The sequence below is a fragment of the Panthera tigris genome, chromosome B1, assembly GCF_018350195.1.
Source record: "Panthera tigris isolate Pti1 chromosome B1, P.tigris_Pti1_mat1.1, whole genome shotgun sequence".
NCBI classification, from domain to species: domain Eukaryota; kingdom Metazoa; phylum Chordata; class Mammalia; order Carnivora; family Felidae; genus Panthera; species Panthera tigris.
This window is the reverse complement of record NC_056663.1, coordinates 126,143,422-126,168,546: the sequence shown is the minus strand read 5'-3', so window position 1 is coordinate 126,168,546 and position 25,125 is coordinate 126,143,422. Positions and strand designations below refer to the sequence as shown.

Genomic DNA, 25,125 nt, shown 5'->3' with positions numbered 1-25,125 from the left:
GGGAAACGTGATGCACTTCCCACAAAGAAGCTCTTTTCTCTGTTGCATAGAAAGAACTATGGCCATGTCAGCAAATTCATCTCCTAAAAGTGTAGTTGGAGCTGCTCCTTCTTGTTCTACAGCATTGGATATGGGGAGTTCTTCACTCTACAAGACTTACCCAGTTGAGTCTACTTTATCATAATTTGGATTTTAAAAAATCAAGTGCTTTATTGCATCACTTGAAAAATTTCTCTCTTAAACCCACATCCACAAAGTCCTGTTACTTGTAAATAGTATGATCAGGTAATACACTGTCCTTCCTTTATGCTGAGGAATTTTCTGATGAAGTATTTAATAGATGAGAAAAATTGCTCTTTTTAAAAAAGTGCTCATTGGCTCTAGCCCGAAATAGAACTTCTAATACCTGTGTAGATAGTTTCTTGAGAGTTCATGTAAATGCACTTTTAGGGGGTGAAATTTGTTGTCTTGGTTTTTATTTTTAGCCAAGGTAAGAGTTGCACAAGCAGTTTTACTTGGTATACTGGCCAGGCATCATTGCTGCTGAGCACAGAGACAATTAAAGTAGTTTTCTTGCCTTGGGAAAGGAGTTATTAGCATTGGAGGAAAATGTCAAACCATCCTGATGACTAAGCTACCCTGCTTTTCTTAACAGAACCAATTCTTTTAGCAAAGTTTACGTTGAAGCAAAATTATGTTAACCATTTATTATTACAAATTTATATTAATTATAACAGAAAAAAGTTGCCTTTTAGAGATAAAGGACATGTAGACATACCAAAATCCTTATTAAAAATAAAGTCTTTGCAGAGGGAAATAAAATTTCTTGCGTGTATCTCAAAGCTCAAAACTATTACGTTCATAATTTTTATTTTAAAATGTCAAAACTAAAGATACCGAAAGTTAAAATATAATACAGTGAGGGAAAAGAGAAAAAAAACCTCAGTATTTTTCCCTTTTTATTCCTACTGTTAATGTAGCCATCTCTCAAACTTTAGCAGTTGATCTAAAATATATTAGCTTTAAATTGTTTTATCTGAAAAGATTTCTCAGATGTTCAATATAAAATGTATTTAATTATATGTGTCCTGTCTTTTCTGGGCTAACTCTACCAGGTTACTCTGATTTTGTTTGTCCTCAATTTGATAGGATGGTTTCCTATCATGTTCTAAACAGTTGCTGTGAAGCCATTTGACAGTGATGTGGATACAGATCAGTACTGCAGATGTGACTTGAGTAACTCCAAGTGCTATGATGTAAATATTTTAGCCGTTTGGATACTACCGTTAGTGCAAACTAATGTTGTGGTATTGTCATCAGCTGTGTCACACTTAGGGACTATAAAGCTTTTGGTCAGCTAGTATCCCTAATCTTATTTCATATCAACTGCTTGCAACAAGTCTCTCTAGACTATTTCTGCATTTTGAACTCACGTTTAGCATATTATTTCCATTTCAAGCTTATCTCACCTTTCAAAACTTTGATACCAGTTTCTCCCAACAGGAGATTTAAACCCAATTAAATTTTCACTCTGAAAATAAATCCTGACTCTGGAAGGATTTTTTTTTTTTCCTCCTAACAAAGCAAGTAACTTCAAAATAACATGCTGCCTCATTTTCTTTCATGGTCTCAGAAAATCTTAAAATCATTTTTTTTTTCTTTAGTGAGAGGTACCAAAAGATATTTATGGTCTGCTGATGAGAAGAGAGCACTTAAACTAATTCAGAAGGCGTGGGCAGATTACATTTTTATCTATAAACTGGTGTGGGGGGGTTATATGCAGTCATGAAAATTCTTAGAAAACGATAGAATGTCAAAATAAATAGAAGGTGTGATTGTACAGCATCTAAATATTAGATCCTGCTAGAGAAAGAATATAGCTGCCCTATTTTAAAAATTGGTCATAACAAATTGGATTTAAAGCATCTTTGTCAAAATTGCATTTTCATTGATCTTTTTGCCTTCTGAAGAAGGGATCTGTTGACGGGCAGCACTGTTGGGATACTAAGCAATAAAAAGTTATTGGAAGCTTAGATAAATCCAGTAGAGGAGCGTATACACAAAAATACATATGTGTGTATACACATACACAAGCACACACATTGTATTTTTAAAACAAATATTTCAGTATAACAAAGCTATTTAGTATCTTGATCAGAAACAGCCAGCAGAGCTGTTTTGTGATATGGATGAAGCCATTTTTATTTGATTGAAAAATTCTATATAGTAGATGCTTCTCAAAACTCCTTCATCACTTTTTAAAGTTTTATGTATAGTGAAGAGTATTTTAACAGTTACACTAGTTTCTCAATATTTCTTGGCTATTTGTGATAGATCGATGTTGGGATAGCATGCTTGGTGCTTTGATGCATTTATAAATGACGTACTTTGCCCACCTTATGAAGTTTCATCATTTTCATAAAGTATGAACCTTACATGTGTGGGATGACTAAGGCATCAAGAGCGGCTCAAAAATAATAAAGAACTCAGTTTTGACCATAGAGCGGGTGGGTCAGGAGGAAAGAACTTTTTCATGTTCTGTTGTTGAAGGGCTGAGCTCTGGATCAGACCTAGATTGGATTCCGTCTCTGCCACTGCAGTACAGTGCATTTGTATAGCTATATGACCTTGGGCAAGTTACTTCTCTTCTCCGAGTCCCAGAGATCAGCTCATTTCTAAAATGGGGATAATAATATTACTGCTTTATCATTAGATTATATGAAGTAATCATGCATGTCACGCCCATAGCATTGTGTCTGGAATAGACTAAATATTCCAGTATGAGCATTTACTTTCACCATTGTAGAAAATTCATTTGGATCTGGAAATTAAAATATCTATGGTAATATGTTTTATTTATTATTACTTTTGTAGTGGCAGTTGAAATTACATGATCAGGAAAACAAAGACTTTTTTTTTAAAATGAACTGTAAAGATTTCAGCAATATTGCTGAATTTTTCCCCACCAATGCTTTTATTTTTTTTTTTAATGAGAAATGTTTTATAGATTGCATGCCCCACAGCTGAAACATAGATTTATTTTTAATTTTTTTTAATGTTTATTTTTGAGAGAGAGACCAGTGGGAGAGGGGAGGGGCAGAGAGAGAAAGAGACACAGAATCCAAAGCTGTCAGCTTCAGAGCTTTCAGCACAGAGCCCGACATGGGGCTCAAACTCATGAACTGTGAGATCATGACCTGAGCCGAAGTTGGACGCTTAACCAACTGAGCCACCCAGGTGCCCCGAAACATATTTCTAATTTAAGATGTATATCTTTCTACCCTACCTCTTTTACCCCATTCTAATTAAAGTCTGTTGATTTTAGAATTTGGCCCTTTAACCATTTTATTATACCATAGCTGTGTTCAGACTCCTTACCTATGTGCAGATAGGATGTGTGTAATAGGTAATTAAGGGGAGAGGATAAAAGCTGGAGAATGAAAGGTGTGTCTTTATCCTAGCTTTTCATGTTAATATGTATTGTGTGCTGACCTAGGGAGTATAAGGATAAACTTTTGAGTGAGATGGACTTCCTTAGTTAAAATCTTAGCCATCCATAACACTTTGTAGCTATGCAGCCTCAGGCAGATTACTTAGCATCAGGTTTTTCATCAGTTTCAAGTAATGATAAAAGGCAGTCTTAATGGATGTTATGGGATTAAATGAGGTGGTGCTTGAAAATGCTATTTGTGTATCTGTATGTAATAGGTATTTAGTAATAATTGCTATTGGTTTTTAACTACTTGAACTTTTAGAAAAAAAAATAGTGTTTTTATTGGTAATAGCCTTCCAATATTACCTTCCAAAGAAGTTATTTCCAAATTATGTGTTTCCAAATTAAATGAGATTTTTGACCCTTGCCTGCTACTTTCTACTTTTTGATGCTCATTGATGTCTCTCAAATTTATATTCATATACAGTTCAAAAACAAATACATATATATGCCTTCCAGATATACATACCACTGACATTAGAGGTGACTGACACTCATTCAGAAAGTGTTTATTCAGTCAACCTGGCAAAGAGGCAAATTAAGCTTGTGTTGTCCTAATACTTGAAGTTCCCTAATGTGGTATAATTCAAATCCATACAATACCATTTTCTAGTATATATTAGGTTAGTAACATGTTATCATGGTTAATATTGTGATCATTTATGGAATTAACTTGGTGGCATTACATTATGACTGAACATGGAAATATTTTTTGTAATTCTTAAAGCCAGAAAAAGTAAGTCAATACAAAATAAAAGTTGAGAAAATAGAAGAAAATGCATTGTGTTTGGGGCTCTTTTTTCTTAACTAAGTGTAAATAGCTTGTAAGTTAAAAGGTAAGATTAGACATAGGTATTTCAGTTTTTGTGTGCATTGTAAACTTAAACCTCATGTCATAAAACTAGTGGAGTATAAAAGTATAGAAGTATAAATCTGTAATATTTTGTAACTCTCTTTACCAGTTTGTCACTCAAGCCCTATCAGAAGGTTGGTTTGAATTGGCTGGCATTGGTACATAAACATGGACTTAATGGCATTTTGGCAGATGAAATGGTAAGTAGTACTCTATTTCTAGGATTCATCATTAAAAGGCCTTCTTGCTATCATTTAAAAAGTAAAATTTTCCCTTGACCCCTGTAGTTAACTGTTCTCACATCAGTATTTTATCACTCCAGTCACCCCTTCTAATTTTCTAGCACTTCTCTTAGCTCTGGCCTCCTCATTGCCCCTCAAAATGAAAATGGGCTTTACTTTCTTTCTGATTATCAAATTAATATATATGTTTTAAAAATTAGACGTTACGTAAAAATTCCAAAAATAATCAAGATCCCTCATGCTCCTGCTGCCTTGAAATAAGTACTATTTTGGTGTATATCTTTTGAGATTATTTTCTTCTGCAGGTGTGTGTTTGTATGTACATACACAATATGCATATGTATAATACTAAGATTTTGTTTTATGTGCTTTTCTATAAGTACTTTGAAAATTCATAGAGACTTATAAATAAATCCACACATTTATCAGCAACATCATTTCAGCCGTTTTTTGTTAGCTGTCTCTGAGTTTCTGTGCACCGCTCCCCACCCCCACCCCCCCCCACCCCCGCCCCCATCACATTTGCTTGAAGCTGAGCTTAGGAAGTTCATTACACCCAGTAGTTCAGGTATTGTCACATAGAAACTTGACCTTTAACCTTAATGTCCTTCTTCTGTTAAAAAGTTTATTAAAAATTAGTCCTGTTCAGTGGAGAAAATGCTTATTAAATACATATGTATTACAGTGTATATTACATTTTCAAAATAAAAATTAACAGTGATCCTTATTCTGTAGTTAGCTTCTAGTAATCTTTTGTACTTTAAGACTATTCCCACACATACATTATATTATCATTATAACAAAGATGCTCTTTATCTGATAGAAAACAATATATATGCAGGATTTCAAATAGTTATAGAATTAGATATAGAATATAGAACATTACAGTTGTGGAGAGCTGGACTTGAGAATCAAATCTGGGTTTGGAACCCAAACCTTTGCTTTTCATGGGCTAATCCTTACCGAATGGCCTAATCTCAGCCAATATTAATGAAACATGAGTAATTTCTGTATCTTAAGATTATATTTGGCATCAAATGAGGTATAATATGTGAAACTGTTTTTGTAACCTGTAAAACACAATATCTATAAATTAGTGTCTTGCCTGGTTTGCTAGGGCTCCCATAATAAAAGACCAAAGAGTGGGTGGCTTAAACAACAGAAATTTATTTCTCACATCTGTGGAGACTAGAAGTCTAAGATCAAGGTGTTGGCAGATTTGGTTTCTCCTAAGGCCTCTAGCCTTTGTTTGCAGATGGCCACCTTCTTGATGTGTCCTCACATGTCTTTTTCTCTGCTCACACATCCCTGGTGTCTTTTTCTCTGACAATGGGGATTGGGCCCCCATCCCTGTGATCTCACTTAACCTTAATTACCTCCTTAAAGACCCTATTTCCAAATATAGTCATATTGGGCATTAGGGCTTCAACACAGGAATGAGGGCAGTTCAGTTTATCACAGCTGGCAGTGTTTAGCTAAACTTGCTCAGTAGCCTAAAAATAAACCCCACTTCGCTTATATAGAATTTACTTGCAGTAAAATACACAAATGTTCAACTTAGTGACTTTTTACATATGTGTACACCCATGTGACCACTTCCCAAATCAACATTTCCATTGTCCCAGGAACATGCCCTCATGCTTCTTTTTAGTTATTACCACCACTATTCTGATGTCTATAAACATAGGTTATTTTTTTTTAATTTTGAACTCTATATAAATAGCGCCATTCAGTATATACTGTTTATTTCTGGTTCATTTGGTGCATGATAAAGTTACAGAGATTCATCCATGTTCTTATATGTGTCAGTAGTTTGGTTTTTGATTGGTATGTGGTAGTCCATAGTATAAATATGTTGCAACTTGTGTATCCATTTTCCTGTTGAAGTTCATTTAGGTCATTTCCTGTGTTTGGCTACTGTCAACATTCTTACCCAAGGTCTTTGTGGATGTATGTCCTCATATTTCTTGAATATACTCTTAGAAGTGAAATTGGTGGGTGATAGGATAGGCATATGATCTGATTAGTCATTGGAACATTGTTCTTTAGTATGTATTAAATATTTGTTTTATATAAATAGTTACCAAAATTATATCCTTTATATGCATTGCAAAGCTCTTCCATATTAATGTGTGTCGTATTTTAACTAGCAGGATACATCCTGCTCATTAAACTGAGTTTTAGTGTAATTTGGACATTATGGTCTGTTTTATCAGTCATTGGGAACTAAGAATATAGAACTCTCATATGGTTGCATTATGGGGAATCAAAAATAAAACCAGAAGTATTATTTTTCCTTTTGTGTTTTCCAGTATTTTTTGTTTTTAAATTTCATATATTGTCTTTTAAACATTTAATTTTAGGGCCTAGGAAAAACTATTCAAGCCATTGCATTCCTGGCATACCTTTATCAGGAGGGTAATAAAGGTCCTCATTTGATCGTTGTTCCAGCATCAACTATAGGTTTGTAATATTGTGGACAACTACACTTGACTGTATAGGGTTGTGTATAGGGAGAAGAAAATCTGTGATTTCTTAGTTTATAGAGGTGAATATTATGTGGTCACCTTATATTTTTTTCTCCCTTTGTATATGTGTGAGTATGCGTGTTTGATTATACTGCACATCTTTTAAAATAACTGCAATACAAGTCAGTTATTCACCTTTTGAATTATTATGGAATTATTATGGATCAGGGACCATCAATAAGATCATTGACTATTGTAATACTTCTAGAAAACTGTTTTAATGAAAAAATTGTTTTGATGAGTAATTTAAGAGAAATAAGTGCTTTTAAATTTATAATTAAACATTTATAGAATCAGAAAGTATACAGTTCATCTCCATTGAAGTTACTCTTTCTTAATTGATTGGATGTTGACTAGAGTAAGATAATATACGTATCAACATAATCCAAAAAAAGTCTTTAAAATGGAAATTAATGACCTATAAATATAATGGTTGGCCATCTGCCTTTCATTTTATGCCTCTTCAAAATTATTTTAATCATCAGGAGAATTGTGAAGGGTCTTTGATTTTTTTTTTTTTTATCATTATTTTGCAAAAGAATTTCTGGATAGAATTCATTTCACTGCATATAACCTGTTGTAGCACATAACCTGTTGTAGCAGATACAAATAATATCTCTTTTGCTTTATAGATAACTGGTTGAGAGAAGTTAATTTATGGTGCCCCACTTTAAAGGTGCTCTGTTACTATGGTAAGAATGTCATTTTGCTTTAATTAGAAACTTCTTTAAAATCCTTACATAGAGTAAAGTACAGTAAATGTAACCAATATGTGTGTGGTGTTTTTAAATTGTAGGCTCTCAAGAAGAACGTAAACAGATTAGATATAACATCCATAGTAAATACGAAGAATATAATGTAATTGTGACCACGTAAGTATGGAGACAAAGTATATTTGAGCAGGAAAGATTTTGTGTAACCCTCAAATTTTTAAAAATATCTTAGTAGTAATATGAAGGAAAATTTATGCTAAGAACTATACAACAAAAGTAATGGAATGATTTATGTTGAGAATTCGGGCATTTTTCAGTTTTTTAATAGTATAACAGATGATGGTTAATGGTTATAAAAAGGCTTTGTCCACTTGATTGAAAGTGTAGTTTTACAAGACTCTGTTAAACTTAAAGTAAAATTTAAGATATCCCACCAAATGATTTGTAATATTTCTAACTTATGTCAATTATTAATCATTGATTGTTGGGAACAAGAAGCCGGAGGCACCGTGAGAATGTCCTGAAGGAAAAGCACAGAGCAGCAAGGAACTGAAAGCAGTTCTATTGCTTTCCTTCAGGACATTCTCATGGTGCTTCCAGCTTCTTGTTCTCCAACAATTAATAATTTTGTATTAATAAATACAGTGAAATCTCACTCTCTAAATGAAAAAAATTGATTTATAGAAGTACGGGTGGAAAATATAACTTTCTACCAAGTTAATCATGACTTGGTGTACTGGCTGTTTTAGCGTAAATATTTAGCAGAGGGGTGCCTGGGTGGCTGTCAGTTAAGCGTCCGACTTCTGCTCAGGTCATTATCTCACAGCACGTGGGCTCGAGCCCCACATCCGGCTCTGTGCTGACAGCTCAGAGCCTGGAGCCTGCTTTGGATTCTGGGTCTCTGTCTCTCTGCCCCTCCCTCACTCATGCTCTGTCTCTCTCTCTCAAAAATAAACATTGAAAAAATATTAAGCAGAGAAGTTACTGCTCTCATATTGCATTTTTAAATATAGGTTATTTCAATCTTCATGTTAACTCTCAGTATTTAGTTACTATTTTCTCTACTGACTTCTGTAGGAGGCCATGATTAAAAGAATTCATCCAGAATTCATCTTTTCTAAATAAAATGGACTTCATTTTCATAGATAGTCTAGTACTGGTAGCTGCTGTTAACTTTTTTCTTGGATGTACTCTACTACTTTAATACAATAGTATTATGTACTTAACAAATGTTTTAGTTTCATGTCCTTTTTTTCCCTGTTTGTTCTGAATGTATAACAGTTCATGAGAAAAAGTATAAAAATTGCAGATTACATATAAATTATACCCAAATTGGCTTCTTCCTAGGTGTGTAGATATTGTCTAATTGTAACATTTAAATTTTCCTTTACCTACATATGGCAGCTTCTATAGTTTGGTTACATATAAGTAATTATTGGATACAAGTGCATCAGTATTTATTTGAACATCAACTATGTCTAGTGGTATCTTTTAACTACTGGTTATTAAAATTGCATGAATAAAAATTTTATAAAACACTAAATCTCACTGTGGTCCAGGCTTTTAAAGGTATAACCTTAGACTTTCTTTTTTTTTTTTTTTTTTTTTTGGTGACAGGTATAATTGTGCAATCAGCAGTTCTGATGATCGTAGTCTGTTTCGAAGGCTGAAACTTAATTATGCTATTTTTGATGAGGGCCATATGCTGAAGAATATGGGCTCTATCCGCTACCAGCACCTTATGACAATTAATGTAAGAGAGGATTCTGTGAATTATTCCAATTATAATTTAATGTATTTAGTATTTGATATCAGGGGTCAACAAACTTTTTTTGTAAAGGTCCAGGTAATAAATATTTCATGCCTTGTGGGCCATTAAGCTTCTGCCACTTCTTTGCTTTTTAACTACCCTTTAAAAATATAAAAATCATATTTATTGGCTCATGAGCCTCAATTTGCAAACCCCTGTTCTATGTGATAAACTTTATGAATATCAAATATAATCTACTTTCATTGCCTCATAAAAGTGATTGATATGAGGACGTAAGTTACCTACTTACAAATGAAACCATTATTTTTACACATTCTACCTTAAAACACAATAGATGATAATTTTTCTCAGTTACTAGTCTTTCATCAGAAAATGTTACATTATTAATAATGGTCTTAACATTTTTTTCCTCCCCCACTGAGAAATGCAGACAAGGATTTGGCTTTAAAAAAAAAAAAAAAAAAAAAACCTAAATTTTACTTTCATTCATTCACAGGCAAATAACCGTTTGCTGCTCACGGGCACACCCGTACAGAATAATCTGTTAGAACTCATGTCACTATTGAATTTCGTTATGCCACACATGTTTAGTAGTAGCACCAGTGAAATACGAAGAATGTTTTCCTCTAAGACAGTAAGCATAAATTCATTATTTTCTCCCAAGTATGTCACTTTGTGTTTTATGGGGGCCGTTTTTCTATTTTGTCTTTTTTTTTTCTTGTTTTCATAGTGTATTTGTGCTATCAACTAAGTTTAAGTAGTTGATATCCCTATACTTGGGTGAATTGGGAACTTAGCCAAAATACAATGGGAAATAAGTTGGTAACTTTTGTAATTAATGTCTAAGAGTTTTGGTTTTAATATCCTGATTTTCTGAAATGACAGGTTTAGTTTAGTGGAGAACTCAGATACATAATTTGTGTGGAAAATTTGGTGATTGCATTTGCCTTACTAAAATTAGGTAAATTAGGAGCATTTCTTTATAGGTAAACTGTAGAACTGGACAAAGGTAGAATGTCCAGAAAATTCCTATACTGGAAAATATATTTTGAAATAAAATTCAAAAGTAACAATTTCTAAAAGTTACACTTAAATTCTATTTAAAAGAAAGTCTGGTTAATTTTCTCCCTGTTGCTTAGAAAAAGTACAGGATTTGCCTGGGTGGCTCAGTTGGGCATCTGACTCTTCGTTTCGGGTCAGGTCTTGATCTTGTGGTTTGTGGGTTCAAGCCCCGCATCAGGCTCTGTGCTGACAGTATGAAGCCTTCTTGGGATACACTCTCTCTGCCCCTCCCCTGCTCACTTGTGCTCACTCGCTCTCTCTCTCAAAATAAATAAGCAAACTTAAAAGTATAGTATAATCTTCAGAGACTCCTAAATTTTCTAGTACAGCAATGTTTATACACATTTTTGACTGTCTCCCAAGTCTCGCATATTTTCCAAGAATTTCCTATGGTGGTCTTCCACTGCAAATTAATGGCCTTTTAAACTTTCACTAATGGATTCACTCTCACTTGATGGCCAAGCAGATTATAGAATATGAAGGACTTTTTCACTTCTTAGAACAAAATTCCACTTCTTTAATTCTCCAAAATTAATAGGTTTTGATTAGGAACCATCCCTGTCTTTTAGACCACATGGTTTACATCCCCGGCACTAGCTTTCTACCTAGAACATAAGTTTCCTACCTATCTCTCTTTCTCTTCCTCTTCTCTTCTTTTTCCCAACCTGTTAAACACACACACACACACACACACACACACACACACACACACACACACTTTTTCATGAGACCTGGTCATTTGTTACGACTCGTTAGTTATGACTTAATGATTCTGAACACCATCCTAGAACAGTTCAGTTTCATTAGCTTAGCAGAATACATGAAACCTCAAAATACATATGGAGCTTGAAGAGGTAGATTATAGCCCAGAGTTGACATGTGATATTCCATCTAGAATGAAGTGCATTTCTGTGGAAAATAACTCCTGATGATAGTGAGGATGATTTTCATGTTATGTAATGTTGTTACTGTGATCATTTAAATAAGTAATTTCTAAAAGGATATGTTCTTTTTTTACTTAGAAATCAGCAGATGAGCAAAGTATATATGAAAAAGAGAGAATAGCACATGCAAAACAAATTATAAAACCATTTATTCTCAGAAGAGTAAAAGAAGAGGTAATTCTTATTTGCGTATTTTTTTATTCTGATTGCTTTTTAAAAATCTGTTTTCTTCTTTATTTGAATGATCTGCTTAAACTGTTTTCCTTTCTCAGGTTCTCAAGCAGCTACCTCCCAAGAAAGATCGAATTGAATTGTGTGCAATGTCAGAAAAACAGGAGCAACTCTATTTGGGTCTTTTCAACAGATTAAAAAAATCTATCAATAATATGGGTATCATCTGACTTTCACAATTTCATGTGAAAAATAATCTGTACTGGGGCTACATTTTGTTTAGTCATGTTATGGTGGGATTTGCTCATTTTTAAAAAATTAGTTAGAATTTGAAGAAATAAACTTTTTGTTTGCTTTGAGGTATATTTCAGCAAACATCAGCTTGGGTTTTGTGGGTTTTTTTGTTTTTAATGTTTATTTTTGAGAAACAGAATGAGAGCATGCATATGTGAGGGAGGGGCAGAGAGGAGAGAAACAGCATCTAAAGTGGGTTTCCTGGTTTTGGGGTTTTGTTTAATGCATGTTCTTTGGATCACAGAAAAAAATACAGAGATGTGCAATGTAATGATGCAGTTGAGAAAAATGGCCAATCATCCTTTATTACATCGCCAATATTACACAGCTGAAAAGCTCAAGGAAATGTCTCAGCTTATGCTAAAGGTAAGGATTTCACATTATGTTAACACTAAGCTTTAGCAACATAAGGTTAAATTAAACCTAACGAGCATATTGACCCCATACTTAAGAAAAGCATGTTTATTTTTATGTATTTTATTTATTTATTGAGAGAGAGAGTGCAAGTGAGCAAGTGGCAGAGAGAGAGAATCACATGAGGCACACTGAGGGAGAGAGAGAGAAGCGGGGCTTGCCCGATTCAGGGCATGAGCTCAAAAACCATGAGATCATGACCTGAGCTGAAGTCAGATGCTTAACAACTGAGCCACCCAGGTGCCCTAAATTTTTTTTAATGTTTATTTTAGAGAGGGAGCATGAACAGGGAAGGGGCAGAGAGAGGGAAAGACAGAGGATCCGAAGCAGGTTCTGCACTGACAGCAGAGAGCCCAGTGCAGGGCTTGAACTCAAAAACCATGAGATCATGACCTGAGCCGAAGTTGGATGCTTAACCAGCTGAGCCACCCAGGCATCCTGCATTTTTTTTTTTTTATTGTTTATTATTTTTGAGAGAGAGAGACAGAGAGCAAGCAGGGAAGGGGCAGAGAGAGAGGGAGACACAGAATCGGAAGCAGGCTCCAGGCTCCGAGCTGTCAGCACAGAGCCTGACGCGGGGCTCGAACTCACAAGCCGTGAGATCATGACCTGAGCTGAAGTCGGCCACCCAGCCAACTGAGCCACCCAGGCGCCCCTGCATTTTTATTTTTAAGACAAAGGTCAAGATGGGGCACCTGGGTGGCTCAGTTGGTTAGGCATCCAACTTTGGCTCAGGTCATGCTCTCACAGTTCATGAGTTCAAGCCCCGCATTGGGCTCTGTGCTGACAACTCCGAGCCTGAAGCCTGCTTGGGATTGTGTGTGTGTGTTTCTCTCTCTCTCTCTGCCCTTCCCTCGCTCACACTCTGTCTCTCTCTCAAAAATAAATAAACATTAAAATAATTTTTAAAAAGACAGTGTGGAGAACTTCTATAATACCCAAGAGGACTGACAGTATGTATCAGAAGTCAGCAAACTGTGGCCATAGGGCCATTTTTATAAATAAAGTTTAACCAAGTCTTTTAGTTTCTGTTTTTTTGTCTGTGACTACTTCCTCAATACCTTGGAGATATTGCAGGCTCGATTCCAGACCACCACAATAAAGCAAGGCAGATGAATTTTTTTTGTTTCCCCATGAATATAAAAGTTATGTTTAGGGATGTCTGGGTGGCTCAGTCGGTTAAGCGACCGACTTCGGCTCAGGTCATGATCTTGCGATTGGTGAGTTCGAGCCCCACAATGGGCTCTGTGCTGACAGCACAGAACCTACAGCCTGCTTTAGATTCTCTGTCTCCCTCTCTATTCGCCCCTCCCCTACTCATGTTCTGTCTCTCAATGTCTCTCAAAAATAAATAAAAACGTTAAAAAACAGTTTTGTAAAAATTAACAAAATAAAAGTTACGTTTACACTGTACTGTTGTCAACTAAATGTGCTACAGCATAATGTCTAAAAAAGTGTGCATACCTTAATTAAAAAATATTTTATTGCTAAAAGAATGCTATTGTCATCTGAGCTTTCAGCAAGTCATAATCACTGATCATCATAACAAATATAACAGTAATGAAAAAATTTGAAATATCTGAAGACTTACAAGAGAGACCAAGTGAGCAAATATTCTTAGAAAAATGGTATCAATAGACTTGGTCAACACAGGGTTGCCACAAACCTTCAGTTTGTTAAAAAATACATTATCTATGAAACACATAAAGTGAAACAACATTATGCCTATACAAGTGCAAAGTTGAGTAGTTGCAAAACAAATCATTTTGCCTACAGAGCCTACCTAAGATATTTACTGTCTGGCCCTTTTTAGAAAATCTGCCAGCTCCTAATCGAGACTTCCATAATGCACTTCTTTATTTTTTTACCAAAAAGATCCCTCAGATTTTATGTCCTAGATAGTGCATTGGTTTTCTTCATTTGTTTTCTTCATTTTTTTCTTTACTATATTTTGTCTGTAGGTTATTTTTTTTTAATGTATATTTACTTAGAGAGAGAGAATGCATGGGGTGGGGGGTGGGTGGGTAGGGACAGAGAGAGAGGGCAGGAGAGAATCCCAAGTAGCTCCAGACTGTCAGCACAGAGCCCATTGTGGGGCTTGATCCCATGAACCCTGAGATCATGACCTGGGCCAGAATCAAGAGTCGGTTGCTTAACCAACTGAGCCACCCAGGTGCCCCTTGTTTATAGTTTTAATTAATCTTTGTTTTTGCCTCATTCTCCCTTAGCACCCACCCATAGTTCTTCTTTATAGATCTTGGTGTTAAAAGTCATTATTTGCTGTTTTAAATGTGTTTATATTATTTTAAATATATTATAGAAAATTTTAAACATGTAAGAGTAGAGAGAATTGTGTAATTAAATCCTCTACCCATATAACCTTCACCCATTTTCTTATACAGTTATTATGTGGAATGACACTGCTCTCATTTCATCTAGACCCCTCCTTAGGATTATATTGAACCAAATTGTAGACCTTATTTCATTTCTGAATATTTCAGTATGTTATCTCTAAAGCAATAAGGGCTTTCCCTTCTTTATTGTACCTAGAAAATGAGTATATTTTCCTTTGCTAAATTGGTTGCAGTGACATGTGATATTTAGCTATTTTACCAGATGTGAACAATTTTATTCAAGTGTTCTGATCATATTATAAATTAGCTTCATTTTTAAGTGTGTATTCTGTTTTGTTTTGAGGAACCTACACATTGTGAGGCTAACCCTGATTTGATCTTTGAAGATATGGAAGTTATGACAGACTTTGAATTACATGTACTTTGTAAACAGTATCGACATATTAATAGCTTCCAGTTAGACATGGACTTGATTTTAGATTCTGGAAAATTCCGAGTTTTAGGATGCATCTTGTCTGAATTGAAACAGAAGGTAATAAAGAAGAATGCTATTCCTCTTACATTTTTACAATTACATAAACTTTTTAAAAATAATTCTGACATTATTTGACTTTCTTGAAGTTGTAACCTGTGTCTGTTCTACATTTTTCTAGAAACTAATGCTTTGACCATTTAGGGGATATATTTGGGGATATGTTTTCCTGATTACTTTTCCTCTGTTGAGTCTCAGAAAAAAAAAAAAAAAAAAAAGCAGCTAGTAGAGTTGCTTTTAAAAAGTAATCTTTTCATTTCATAATGACATAATTGGTTATTTGTATGATTGCCTCTAAATTATTTTGAAGATATTTTGAAGTTAACTACCACTCTAGTTTCTATGTGAAATAGTGTATATTTTTAAGATCATAATCCAAATAGTACTTTTGTAGCTGTTTTCATAAACTGTCCTTAAAAACCAAAACTAAGAATTATGTTTTAAGTCTGAAGTTCAGAAGTTAAGATAATTTATTTATATATAAACTTGTTATATCTATAATAAGAAATTTACCTTAGCTGTGACTACTTGATTTTTATTAAAGAAGCAGTTGATCATTATATGCTTATATCATTTTATTTTTCCATGTATCTAATCCATATATGTATTTTCACAGGGTGATAGAGTTGTATTATTTAGCCAATTTACCATGATGCTGGATATTTTAGAGGTTCTCTTAAAACATCATCAGCATAGGTACCTCAGATTAGATGGAAAGACTCAGATTTCTGAAAGGTTCGTATACTTCACTTTAGTTTCAGAAAAATCTGTCCTCTTCACCTTCAAATAAGAGTAAATGCTAGAATTTTAAATGTGTATAGAGCATTTGAATTGTCTTACTTTGAGTCTTTCATGTGGTTATTTGAAATCATTGTGTTAAGATAAGGAAATTTTCCTTTTTTAAGTTTTTGATCTGAATTGCATAGAAATATATTTCAGTATCTAATTGGAACTGTGTACCTTAAAATGTTTTTTCCCCTTTAAAACTCATTCAAAGCCTTGAAGCACCTTACATTAAACCAAGATTGTTTTAAAACCTTGGGCTTTTTGTATTTTAACAGTAATTGAGTAAGTTTGGTTGTTTATTTTTTTAATACCCAGAGATTAGAAAGATTGTCTTCAAAACAAAAAAAGACTGTTTTTAATAGTATGTTTACACTTCATTATTACTTTTGGTTTGCTTTTTATCAGCCAGGTTTTTTTTTCCCCTGCATTAAAGATAGAAGTCATCCTAAAAGAGAACAAACACCCTGCTAGTTTGATCTTGAGATCCTTGGTTCAAAAGTATCAAGAGCAGCTGCTGACAGATTTCTGAGAAGACTAAAGCTGACGAAGGCCAGAGATTGAAAAGCCATACACAAAATTTAGATAAGCCAGAAGTCATTAAACAAAGGAGAAAATAATCCATTAGGATTACTCAAACCTGAATAGTTGAATTAAAGTGAGAGTTAGTAGGAAGATACATGGTATGGAAAAGAAGTTAGTGAATCGAGAAGGTCTTTCAGTAAAATAACTGCAGGAAAAGTGCTTTAGTGCCAGGAGCATGTATTTACATCTTCACGGTTTTTTTCCATGTAGTGTGATTGTTTTCAATTTTAATTGTGTACATTTTAGTGAAATTTAGCCTAATATATTTATCTGACAGGATTCATCTAATTGACGAGTTTAATACCGATATGGATATCTTCGTATTTCTGCTGTCAACAAAAGCTGGTGGCCTAGGAATAAATCTGACTTCAGCAAATGTTGTTATACTTCATGATATTGACTGTAACCCTTACAATGACAAGCAAGCAGAAGATAGATGCCATAGAGTAGGCCAGACTAAGTAAGTGTTTTGAATTGAAATTTAGTTTTAACCAAATGCCTGTTTAATTTGTATAGAAGAGTAGAATATAGTCTGTCAGTATTCTGCTTCAGTTTTTTTTTATTTTCGGCAAAGCCTGGCTGCTGATAGCTTTCATACCAGCAACGCTGAATATGACATATCTCACTATGTCATGTATTCACTTTCTAGTAGTTAAAATAACCTCGCACCCCACCCCAATTTTGATGAAAACAAAATACTATCAATGGTTCAGCTCATTTGAAAAATATTAGTAACTGAAAAGGCTTTTTTTGTTAGACCCTTTAAGAGCCAGATAGACGTAATAATATATATACTGTTGCTACTCTATTATCCTTTAGGAAGCACATTATCTGAGTTGTAGATATTTTAGGTGAAGGATCATTTTGACATTGGAGGTGAAAATACCTGTAATTCAACTCTGCTGTCAGATGTGAGTAGCCAGTAATCATTATTTTTTCTGTGGAGTATATGTTTCCAAAAGACATTGATAAAATCATTTATGAACCAAATATTTATCAGTGCCTATTATGGGACTAAAACTTCCTGTGTAATCTTTTTACTTTTCTATACTTCCTTACTTTTTGTACTGAATTATTTATTGGAACCTGATGATCAAAGCATGTTCCTTTTTAAAATGGAATATCTCTCTGAACCCAGACTGTTTGTTGAAATAAGTTTTACTAGTAATTTTTGGAGTACAGATATCTTTCTGTCTTCTTGGATCAATAAGAAAGGATGTTTAGAAGTTACACGCTCAGAAAATGTTAATCCCACGTAATATGAATAAAAGGAAATTTAAAGTTAGGGATCTATTTATTACGCAATCTTCACATTATTCTTACCTCTAAGATGTTTTATATAGTTTATATATATTCAAATTTTATATTAAGTAACCAATGGACATATCTTCTATTTTCTTTAGAGAAGTACTAGTTATAAAATTAATAAGCCAAGGGACAATTGAAGAATCCATGCTAAAAATTAACCAACAGAAATTGAAACTAGAACAAGATATGACCACAGTAGATGAAGGTAAGTTGTTTGTAAGCAGAAACTTCGGTATTTGTATGAAAAATAGCAGTAGCAAGGAATTAGCAAAAATGGCCTGAATCCTTACCTGGCATACAGTATAGGGATGGCGTGGTAGACGATAAGCATACTCATTTCAGAAGTATTACAATAACTAAGATTATTTCACCAGAACTGATATAAGTGTTTGGTTTTGGGAAATTCTGTCTCTTCCATCCCTTCTCTCTTGACACCAAGATATCCCCCAAATAAAATTAGATCTGTAACTTTATCCACAGTTTTATGATACACTTACTATATAAGTAATATATATGAACCCAAAGATTTAAAATGCCTGACATAATATTAATTTATTAAGAACTGTAACATTTACATTTCATTTTGACTGGTAATTACTTACTGAACTATAGTGCAATAAGATTCTTCTTCCCCCGCAGCCCCCAAAATTTAGTAATTTCAGACTGAAGTTTGTTGGGTACTACAAAGAACCCTCTAAGGGAGCCCTTCTTCACTTGACCTTTTTGAAAAGAATAATTTTAAAGTTTTGAAAAGATAATACATTCACATAATTCAAGATTCAAAAGATACAAAATGGCAAACAAGACTCCTTCCCACTCTGTCATCCAGTTTCCCCATAAAAGTGACATATTGTCCTTTTTAAAAAGCATGTGACCACTTTTTTTAGGTAGATAGAAGTAAATAAGTCTGTGTATTCTTTCTTTAACACAAGTTAGCATGCAGTCATTTACATCTTACCTAAATTTAATTGGATGTAAGCTATTTTATCATTCTAATAAGGATATTACTAATATTGATCACAGTTTATTTCAGTTCAGCAAACTTCCATTGAATATTTACTATGTCCCAGTATTTTGCTGGGCACTCTGTATTATAAGAGTTCAGTATATTTTAATCTGTTTTAAGAGCGAGAAAGCCATATGATGAATTACTATGTCTCCTTCCTGTGTAGTATTTATTTCCGGGTGCTTCAGGTTGGGGGGGGGGCACACATTAGAGCAAGTTTGAGTAAGAAGTAACCATGACGATTATAACCTAAACAGTTAATCACTGGGCTTTGCGTGGAGGTGGCAACTTGCTGATTTCAGATTATGTAGCAAAAGCAATAGAGTGAATGCATAAGACAAGATTCCGCAGGGCAGCATTTTTTCCTGATTGTTTTCTTAGGGCATCTTTTCAAATTTAGGAAAACAATTAAATATTCTCATTTAGTAGTGTTAGCACATACCCAGATATGTAGATTTTATTCTAACGAGAAGTCTTTAAGTAGAACCATCATAGTTAGTTAATTGAGGTTTCAGCAGTTTGATTGTTGGACTTCCAACTATCTTTAAGTATACAGGTTGCTTCTCATGAGCTAGTTCATTTCCCCAGAAACATACTTTCCAATCTTTTATGAAATGAGGATGGTGGCAGATGCAGTAAGCCTACTGACTGCATTCTTACAGCAAAGGAGAAGCTGTTCCAGTCTTCTACTGTCCCCACGTCCAGCATTCTTCGGATTCAAACTTTCCAAAGAATAAACCTTCATTTGTATATGGCTGGCTCTGTTGCACAGGCTTTAGGTGTCCTATTCTGCAACCTGTTTTAGCTCTGTATATTCCCCATCTTTTAGAAGCCATGTAGTACCTCCATGTTCTTGAGCTTTGAGAGGCAAGGAAAGGATTGTGAATGTGAAGTAACCTTCCTGCATTTCCCACCTGCACACACTTAAGTTTTTGCTTTGTCTGTTTTGCTAAAGTCAGCTTCCATTCTTCCATTTGCTCTTCATCTTCCAAAATTTGACAGCTTTCTCTCCACTGTTGTCTTTTTCTTCTGTTCGTTCTCTTTTGTATGGTACCCTGGACTTTCTTTCTTTTTTTTTTTTAATAGCATTTTAATTGTATTTCAGGTGAGACCAGTGTGTTTTTGGTCTTGTCTAGTCATAATTCATGTAAATTGTTTATATTTACATAAATTTGTTTAGTCTAAAATTGTACCTGTGTTTTCACATCAAGTATTTGTTAAAATAGCAACTTATTGGGGCGCCTGGGTGGCTCAGTCAGTTGGGCGGCCGACTTCGGCTCAGGTCATGATCTCACGGTCTGTGAGTTTGAGCCCCGCATCAGGCTCTGTGCTGACAGCTCAGAGCCTGGAGCCTGTTTAGGATTCTGTGTCTCCCTCTCTCTCTGACCCTCCCCTGTTCATGCTCTGTCTCTCTCTGTCTCAAAAATAAATAAACATTTAAAAAAAATTTTTTTTTTTTTTTAAATAAAAAAAAATAGCAACTTATTTCAGCTATGCTTTTAGGCTGTTAGCTTTAAGATGTTCAGAATTAAAGAATCATTCCCCCATTATCACTCTTCGTTTCTGTAGGAAATTTTCCTTTGTCTTGTTTTAACAAGAAAGAACTTTAGCTATTTGTGTATCCATTTTTCCCAGTATGTGTTTTATTTGGTAGGCTAAAGATACAATAATGTCTTTACTCTCTAAACTATGATTTTGCTTCTGATTTCATTTAAATAATTTGACACTGACCTAATGAGAGTACATGTACCCTTCTTTTCATCTCTCACAGTAAGGTTCTTTTCCACTGTAAACAAAAAATATATTTATAATTGTGTCCATGCTTTATGTTAACAATCTGTATGCCCCTCTTCCCATGAAACTATGAAAGATTAAGTACCATGATTCCTCTCAGAAATGCTTGTCAGATTTTTGTATTTCTAGAGCTTGCCTTAGTGATTCTCAGAGTGCAGTGCCCCTGGACCCACAGCAGCATCACCTGCAAAATTGCCAGTTTGAAATGCAAATTCCTAAGCCTAACTCCAGCCCTACTCAGTCAGAAATTGGGACTGGAACTCAATAATCTGGTTGGAGTTTCTGATCCAAACTAAAGTCAGAGAACCCCTGCTTTAGAATAAGAATTATGGTTTTGGGGTGTGTGTGATTTTTCTTTAACCTCTTAATGTGATTATATTAATAAATTTTCTACCTTTTAAAACTTTTATTATGGAAATTTTCATGCAAAAATGTTGAAAGCATAGTATAAGTGAGTTTAACAGTTGTAAACATTTTGCTTCATCTGGCTTCTTTTACTCATGAACCATTACAGTCAGTTGTAGACTTGACACTTCATTCTGAGTATTTCAGCATTTCCTCTCAGTTGCCACAGTACCATTATACATCCAAAAAAATTAACAGTAATTCCCAAATATTATCATATATTGCCCATATCTGGATTTTTCCCACTTACCCCCTTAAAGTCTCTTATAGGCTTAAAAAACAAAAAAAGGATCCAAAGTTTGTACATTGCATTTTATTGCATTATATCATTAGTATCTTCAAATTTAGAAGAGTTTCCTCACCCTTTGCTTTTTTCTACCTCTTCCTGAATTCCTAGAATACTGAATTTTCTACAGTCTTGTCTTATATGTTTGTAACTTTGTTGTCTTACTGTCTTCTGGATCTGATTATTTACTTGGCTCACTTAATTTGGGACCAGTTTCAATTTAGATTTCATGGGCTATTGTTAAGTCTGTGGATGCGTTTCAAAGCAAGGGTGTCAGTGAGCTCCCTGATAGTTTATGGAATAGTTTTTCTTTCTGTGCATATGTTTTTTACTAAAAGGAGAAGAGTAGGGAAAAGTACTCTCATAATTTTAGATTATAACTAGAGTGTGTATGTGTGACAGAAAGAGAAAAGTGATTAGTTTTGCTGCATTTTAGCCATATCTGATTTCTAAAATTATCCATTGCTAAAAATCTACAAATAGTTGTATACCATTGTCACTTTAATCAGTTCATCTAAAAACAGCTATACCATTGTCCCTATAAACTAATAAATCAGTTCATCTAAAAACAGTCTGAGTGACTCATTGAATTAATCAAGGATAACTAGATTCTACACCACCTTGACACAAGATGTTTTCCCACTGTAGAAAATCCTGAATACTAACTGGGTAAGTGTCTAGATACTGGAATCTCATTTAATATGGGGAAAACATTGGGAAAGGGTTATTTATAGTTATGGTCACTTTAGTCTTCAGCTGGTATGCCATATTCACTATTTTGTTTAGATGTGCCAGTTTTAAGTCTAAGTCAGTGATTGTATCTTTGTACTGAAAATAAGGGTGTTGATGGATGATTCTGTTTGGTTTTCTTTGTTTCTACTCTTCAGTTTGTTACATGAAGGTTTTCACCAAATAACCTGAGGAGAAAATACTGTGTACTGTATGAATAGAATGTCATCCAGATTAATATCTGTGTATCTTTAGATATTACTTATGTGAAATCAGAAGCCTAGCCTATAGATGGCTGTGCTGGCATGAACGTTAGCACAGAGGAAGTAGCCTTAAATACACATAGGGCTTTGTGAAGGTTTTTAAACAAGGAGTGACACTGAGACAAACGGGGCCTTGAAAAACAATTAGGCATTCACCAAAGTTAGAATCAGAGAAAATACATTTCATAAAATATTCTTATGAAACTTTTAATGCCGCTTTCTGACCTGCAGGTGATGAAGGGAGTATGCCAGCAGATATAGCCACATTACTAAAAACGTCAATGGGCCTGTGAAGTTAAGAATTGTGAATTCCTAATTGATGAGGAAATATCAACTTGGTGCACTCAAGGACATTTACATTATGATGACCATGGGGTTTATGAACATTTATAACTTTTTATAATTTCCATATTACATTTCTCATAGTATGGACAACTTTTTTGCCACTAACTGAATTCTCCAGATGCTCACATGTGAAATTTCAAACAAAAAGCCACAAATAATGTAGTCCTGAAGATGTTGAATAATCATTTTACAAAACAGTTTTCTGAATGGGGATTAGTTGGTGATTGTTTGTAACAAATATGCTAATGCTTTAGAAATGTCAGTATTTTTGTAATTATTTCTACCTCCAAATATATATATATTGTCTTTCACTGGATAATGTGTGTAGATTTTTACATGTGCCTTATTTGACAATGCTTATGTCTTGTTTTTCTTGTCTCCTTTGAAGTTCTTTTTTTGTTAGTTTAAAGGATGCAGCTGTATAGATTATATAGCTTTCATTTTATTGCTATTTGAAGCAGATGTTCACCACTGTCAACAAGAACTCAACCTGAATTTAAAGGTGGCATTCCATATACTAACACCCCCAGGTCCTTCCAAGTACTTCTGTTAAAACAAATTTGTTTGGCTAGGCACTAAGTTGTTTTCCAGTGAATAGTAACTGAAGAAGCCCTTATCTTGCTCCTTGGATTAATTCCTTCTGTTCATTTCCCAACCGCACTAATTGTGCTTATTACTCTGCCTATTCTTGTGCATGTTTTCATTGATTTCCCTCTCCTGGCTTTTGCTTCTCTTGAAACTGTTGCCCAGTCACTTCTGCTCCAGTTCTCTTTACTCTCTAAATAGTAGTTTATTCCTGCCACGTCTCCACGTATCAGCAAAATGTGGGTAACATTTGTCTAGCCTGGCAGAACAGATTAGCAGGCTATTTCACTTCAAAGCAGACTGAACGTGACTTCATATTAAGGCAGCGATAGGTACTGCATGGAAATAGGTCATTAACGTTAAACACTTCTCAAAATACAACTTCTCAGTTTCCAGAATTTCCAGTACAGGACCTCCTGAAGAGAGAGCCATTGTTCAATTCCAATTCAGTGTGGGTGACAAAGTGAAATTTAGAAGAAGTAAAGTTGTCTATTTGATATTTAACTCTTTATTAAATCTTTCTTTAAAATTTTGCCTGTCAGTCTATCTTGCTGTTTTTATTATACATCAGTTTCTTTGTATAACTTGTGAGTTTCATGTGTTTTGTTTTTATTATGTAAATATCATTATAAATAAACTTATTTATAAATCACAGACTTGGTAATTATTGGAGATTATACTTTTCGAGGCATCCTCACTTGCTAAGATGCTAAGGTAATATAGTCCTCTGGAGTTAGAAGAGTATTGAAGCTCTCAAAGCAGTCTTCAGATATTATAGACTCTGAAACTCACGATTGAGTAGGTTTACCCAATCTTGAAGGTATATTGAATATATTCAGTATATTTTAGTATAATGGGGCTAGAAGGAATCTGCAAATATTATTACTACCTCCTACATCGCAGGACCCAAATCACTTAGATTGTTGGAAATACTACCTTTTAAAAATCTCTCAAAATGGATTTCTCATAAGTTTTCTGTGTTAATATATCTTTAGTGATCGGCTGTTTCATTTGCTGTTAAATCCATAATATCTTTAATAAAAGCATTCGTGAACATAAGTTGTATTTTCACACCCTTTTTAATAGTTTCTAACTCTCCCTTTACCCTTAAAAATATAATATGGAGCACAAATGAGATCATATGTGCTTAATATTGTCTGTTTCTCAATAAACTGAAATTTATTACTTAGGATGTATTCCCATCAGTGTGTTCATTGGACTGATGTCAGTGAACATCATAATCCATTATCAGTAAAGGGCATGTGAAGCCATAGTTATTGGAATATTATCTTGACCAACTGAAGCAACTTTTATTTTTTAATGCAACTTACAAAGAGGTAGGAAACATATGCCTTATGTGTGTTCATAACTGTATTCCTGATCCAGAGACATGTAACTTTATACCAGGAGATATTTTTTGTCACAACATTACTGTTGTTTCTGATTGTTGGTATTACTGTATAGTGGTTAGATTGGAGTATCAGGAGATTTGGTTTTCATTTACTTGACCCTGAGCCAGACACTTAAATGTCCATAATTAAGGAAAATGATTCTTACGATTCTTTTCTTCCCAAAATGTGTTTTTGTCTGATTACAGTATGCAACTTTGATTCATTTATATTCTCTCATACTTGCTCACTCACCTAGGAGCCATTTAACTTGGGG

General features: G+C 34.2%; 1 protein-coding gene across 5 annotated transcripts in view; it reads left to right on the top strand.

The window, feature by feature from the left end:
• The window catches only part of SMARCAD1 (SWI/SNF-related, matrix-associated actin-dependent regulator of chromatin, subfamily a, containing DEAD/H box 1), a 78,104-nt gene extending 53,992 nt beyond the window's left edge, over positions 1 to 24,112 (top strand). For all 5 annotated transcript variants that reach the window (XM_042984177.1, XM_007074675.3, XM_042984175.1 and 2 more), the window contains exons 11-24: positions 4,456 to 4,546; positions 6,952 to 7,051; positions 7,749 to 7,808; positions 7,913 to 7,988; positions 9,447 to 9,582; positions 10,097 to 10,234; positions 11,685 to 11,780; positions 11,879 to 11,996; positions 12,316 to 12,437; positions 15,183 to 15,371; positions 15,988 to 16,106; positions 17,017 to 17,199; positions 18,143 to 18,252; positions 22,762 to 24,112. In XM_042984177.1, coding sequence (XP_042840111.1) covers positions 4,456 to 4,546; positions 6,952 to 7,051; positions 7,749 to 7,808; positions 7,913 to 7,988; positions 9,447 to 9,582; positions 10,097 to 10,234; positions 11,685 to 11,780; positions 11,879 to 11,996; positions 12,316 to 12,437; positions 15,183 to 15,371; positions 15,988 to 16,106; positions 17,017 to 17,199; positions 18,143 to 18,252; positions 22,762 to 22,823 — 1,600 coding nt within the window. In that variant the 3' untranslated portion in view covers positions 22,824 to 24,112. The remainder of the gene's footprint in view (positions 1 to 4,455; positions 4,547 to 6,951; positions 7,052 to 7,748; positions 7,809 to 7,912; positions 7,989 to 9,446; positions 9,583 to 10,096; positions 10,235 to 11,684; positions 11,781 to 11,878; positions 11,997 to 12,315; positions 12,438 to 15,182; positions 15,372 to 15,987; positions 16,107 to 17,016; positions 17,200 to 18,142; positions 18,253 to 22,761) is intronic.
• Positions 24,113 to 25,125: the final 1,013 nt, after the last annotated feature.